Here is a 5,000-nt window from a genome sequence, read left to right on the forward strand (position 1 = left end):
GGATAACGGAGAGGTCTTTTTCCTCTCTTCCCAACCCCCCACCCCCCCCCCCCCTCCTACTTCGCTACCTCTATGCTCCACCCCCTTTGACGCTTACCAATTTCGAGAGTTGGACTCAAACAGGTCCTACTTTTCAAGAACAAAAAACTTGAATATAAAGTTGAGACAGCGTTGTGACAACGTGTATCCTCGTTTAAAGTGATGTTATACTAGCCTCCTACGCAGGAGTTCTAAGGGAAACTCGTATATCGCTGATGAAAAAACTGGCCGTGGTAGAGAGGTTATTTGCGCAGTTGGGGACGCCCTTTCAGGTGATGTTACATAGGACGATTCGCAACGATCGTTTTTAGCGCAACACAGCGTTGCAATGGCGCATCAACTTTGCAACTATTAGAATGTCGCAACAATGTTGCAACGTTGTATTGCACTAAAAATCGTCGTAGCGAATCGTCCCGTGTAACATTACCTTTAGTGGCCGTTGCTGTCGTAGAGAAGCTTAATCAAGAGTCAATGTATGGACTGTCCGCCGGGATAAAAAAAATGGCCAATGTGGAGATGCGGCCGTTAGTGGAGGTTCGACTGTACGCGCCCAGCGCGCGTGAAAATCACTTCCCGCGAGGATGGTGACTCATTTACTCTCACGCGAAGGTGGGTCATCGTCGTCGCGAGCGTCGGAGCGATTTTCACGAACTCTCTCGGTTTTCGTTATTTGCGCTCGTTTAAAATATCTATGACCTTGCTTAAGTGTGCAAAGTTTGTTATAGATTCATTGGTGACAATATTCAGAAGAATGTAGTAAAAGGCAGACAACTTTTCCCCTTGTTTCGTTTATTCAACGCATGTGCCTTGTAGTATTATGTAAACAAAAATAACAATTATTTTTCCCCTCCCACTCCCACCAAAATAGAAGTTATTCTAGTTGTGTTCATTTACAGTCGAGTTGTATCAACAGGGTGCATAATAACTCTTCCTAGAAGATCTACTGAAATCAGAAGACTTTTTCACGTGTCTTGATTAATCTTCTCAGGAATAAGCGGCCGGTTTCTCGAAAGTCTCGATAATTTTACTCGCCCGAAGCCATATCATGGAATAAAAAAGGTACGGCTGCTAACTAATACTTTTATTGCACCACTTTTAAAACTATTATAACCTCGATCTTGAATGATTAACAAGCAAACATTAAAAAAACTGTATGGGCCCAGTATTTATAGGAACTTTCAAGAAACACACCGCTGGCCCAAGTTATTCTAAAGCGAATTTGCGTAAATCCAGGGTTAGCTGGGCGAGGCATCTTTAACGAAATCTCTTACCACTCCCTAGCTACCTCCAACTGGAAAGGCTAATTACATCACTTCTGTAGGTTTTTTGTATCTATTGTTCACTTGGTGTAAAGGGAATGAATATTTTTTCCTTCTCTAACACTTAAGAAGATATTTTTGATAAAAAATCATGTTACCGTCCTCACTCTTAAGAGCTCTGAGAAAAAAAAAAAAACAGTTCACCCGGGAACCTGATTTAACGTGTTAATGTCATAACTATAATCGTTGGTTGCCGCTGCATAAATTTCAACAGCTGTTGTGAGGAATAAATTGTGATTAAGGTTGCGACGTGATGTCTATGTTATGCTTATAGTGCGATTCACGCTGTAGTTTTGTTACAGATGATTATGATCGATATTCTTGCTAGAAATTTGGACGATGTACGGTGTTATTTAAAACCGGGACACTCATGGCGCGGGCGTAGCGTAAATCTGATTCAGTTCCTGCACGCGAGTCACTCGTTGGCCTAAACGATGTACTGAAATGTTGTAAAAGGAACGTTTTGCTTAACGTATGAGCTTAAACCAAGCAAACCGGGATTCTTTTTCGATAATACTATACCTAGTGTTAAAACTATCTGATGGCCACGGTTGAGGTTATTTTTTTTGGCAGTTATAATATTATAAAGGAGTTTATTGCAAACATCAAGCACCCGATTTCCTGTTCATCAGTTAAAGAAGATTTACAGATCTCCATTTTGACTGGTTTACGGATTGTCGAGATCGTACTTTTTTCTGAGTTGATCGGTCTTATTTGAGGGTGTACTGGGTTTTAATCTGATACTCTTCGGATGCTTCTTTGCAGGCTCGGAACCAGCGGGTTCCAGGGGTTCATACCCGGCAGCTCGCATACAGCAACATATCAACCATATTATCAGGTAAATAATTACCGGTATCAGAATAATGGCCAGTATGGGAAAGAGAACCCAGAACAGACTATTCCCAACACCGCAGTCTTCATGATACCATGTACCGTTGGGGCAATCATTAGGGTTAAGGTGAGCTTCTTTGTAAAAGTGGCAGACTTTGGTTGAAGGGCACCAATAGCATAAACCATCCTCAAGACACTCTTCACAGCTAGAATTTCGTAAGCGACAAGGCGTTACTTCCACTGAAAAATGAAAAAGCATGTTTAAGTCTTTTCCCTAGAGTTTATTTAAATAGTTTTAAACTGGCTAGTGTTCCTGCTTTTTTTTCGAACCGTTTTGACTCTTTTAATCACCAAAAGCATTGGCCAAGTGAAACTGCAGTAAAAACTGTAAATTTCATTTCGTAAAAGACAAATATTACCACGTGAACGTACTGCCCAGTTGCTCAGTTTCATTTGAATGGTCACCCCGCGGGATTTCATCCACAGATTCAAATGTTAGAAGCCCTGTACAAATACATCATTCACTCCTCCAGTTGGAAAAAAAGAACCAAAACAAAACAATCAACGAAGCAATTCTCTACTGCTATTGAACTAAGAAAAGCTAGGACCGGCGGGAAATATGGTGCTTTTGAAAATCCTGAAAATAGTCAACAAATTTCATGAGCCGATTCACTGAAGAATGGGCGAGTATTTATAAACAAGTAGCGACACAAAGTCTCGCCAAACTATAACAGAGGAAAAGTCAGTTTTTAGACGGCATATTTTATGTTAGTTGAAAAAGTTATAACAAGTTTAAGATAATAACTTTTATTAAAATATCCAATAATGCGAATTATAAAAATGACACGGAGAAGTTCGTATTGGTTTACAAAATCCTGCCGGGAACCTTATTTAATGCCTCATTCGCATGCGTACCTTTTATGAGGCAAAATGCGGTGGAGATCAAATCGTGGGAGTCAAGTTTTAATTCGTACACAAGGCGCTTTTCATTCTTAGCCCTTTGTTACTACAGTATTTTCTTAATGGGTGTCGACTATTTGGCAATTTAGTTCACCAATAGAATCATGATTATTGAAGAGTCAGCGTTATAATGTTATTCTTTGTAACCAAAGTAAAAACATCGCACGCGAAAGTATGGGTTGGGCTCATGTAATATTCCTCAGTTGTGACTTTCCTTCAATTGCCTAGTTTCTAATTTTCAAATTCATAATTGGTTAACCAAGGCTCGCCTGAGTGCTAGGGTTTTAAAACAAAAACATATCAATTATTTTTCATGAGTCTAAATGCCACTTTTCTTTTGTTTATACCCTTCAGGCTTTGAGACAAGTATGAGGTTTAACGGATTCGAAACTCAACTGGCTTATTTGCTTTAACATAGGTTTTAATTTATTAATGATAAAGCTATTTTCTGTTAAAGTGAACTTTGATCGTCTGTACTTCTTCTTTTGGGCAAAGCAACACCCTGATAGGTGTTCAAATATCGATATGCATTCTGCCTTTTTGGGTGGGATAATGCTTTTTCAAAAGATGGTATTTTTCCCGGCCGGAGTAATTAACGGAGAGAGTTGTGAAGAATCAACAACCTTAACAACACAACATGCTAACAAAGGTGTGCTTTGTTCGATTCTTCTAGTCGGTATTTCGAGGTATTATTTGCATACGGGCTCAACCAGGCGTTTCCAAAGGTATTCTTTCAAGGAGTGGCAATGAGAATTTTTTTCTTTAAAACCTCTTCGATCCACGAGTGTAGTGTGGCAAGGCCATTTAGTTACACTTGGGACGGATGAAAACCTAATTTCCTTTTCTCGTAAAAACGACACAGTGAGAGAATGTTCTTTAATTCCATTAATTGTCGGGGGATACTCATAAAAATTAATGACTTTAAATGCCACGCACAACAATTAGAAAGTAGCATATTTCTCAAGAGAGTTTTGCTGCCTTTTTCGTCCTCTTATCGCTTTAATCTCAATAAAAAGACATTAACCTTTCGAATCTTCTTACTTTGGTGTCTAAAGTGATAAAAATGACCTGGAACATTTTCGTGAGCAAGCAAAGAATGGAGTTACCAAGGCGAAATGTTTTGGTCGATTGTGCACGTTAATTCACCACATTTTGACGTAGCATGCGTAAAGTAAACGAAACGAACCAAAAAGGTCGTTTTCTTTTAGTAGAGAACAGGGAAATATCTTTAAACAAGAGAGGTTTTTTTTCTCAATTATTGTTCTAAGCTACAGACAAGCTAGTTTCTCTCGGTGAGAAGCCTCTGTTAAACTCCAATAAGAGGCGAGGAATTCCTTTGGAAGTTACCCAACCGTGTAACACTAAAGCTATCTACTGTCCAGCTAGTCTAATAAAACGCACTTACTTGGGAAAAAACAGCGTTGATGATATGCTGTATGAAGTCCGGAACAAGACTCTTGTGCTGTAGTCATATTATAATAAACCTGACATTCTCCCTTTGACTGGCACCAGAAGCAGTAATAATTTCTGGTGCAATTTTGACATTCGCTTTGATTCCCGCATAGAACACTGGCATTAACTGTTACTACACTTGTATTCTGAGAAGGGTTATCCATAACCGGTGCATTTATCTTCGCTAGTTCGTCCAGGGATTTATCGTAGTAATTCATTAAAGTTTTCTTGTTGTCGTCTAAGGCTGTTTGAGATTCACAAGCCGTCTTTCGATGCTCTGTCGGGCAGGTCACACTCCCTTGCCTAATGCACTCTCTCATCTGCGACCCATCGCTACACCACTCACAATTACCACTAGACAAACACTTTTCGCAGTCCGGTACATCTTGGGCACACTTC

General features: G+C 39.7%; 1 protein-coding gene across 1 annotated transcript in view; it reads right to left on the bottom strand.

The window, feature by feature from the left end:
* Nucleotides 1-819: 819 nt before the first annotated feature.
* LOC140924278 (uncharacterized) overlaps nt 820-5,000 on the bottom strand; it is a 4,514-nt gene continuing 333 nt past the window's right edge. Inside the window, exons 1-2 of the mRNA XM_073374311.1 lie at nt 4,555-5,000; nt 820-2,429 (exon numbers count right to left, since the gene is read on the bottom strand). The exon at nt 4,555-5,000 is cut by the window's right edge and continues 333 nt beyond it. Of these exons, the coding sequence (XP_073230412.1) occupies nt 2,026-2,429; nt 4,555-5,000 (850 nt within the window). The 3' untranslated portion in view covers nt 820-2,025. The remainder of the gene's footprint in view (nt 2,430-4,554) is intronic.

The sequence above is a fragment of the Porites lutea genome, chromosome 14 (assembly GCF_958299795.1).
Source record: "Porites lutea chromosome 14, jaPorLute2.1, whole genome shotgun sequence".
Taxonomy (NCBI): domain Eukaryota; kingdom Metazoa; phylum Cnidaria; class Anthozoa; order Scleractinia; family Poritidae; genus Porites; species Porites lutea.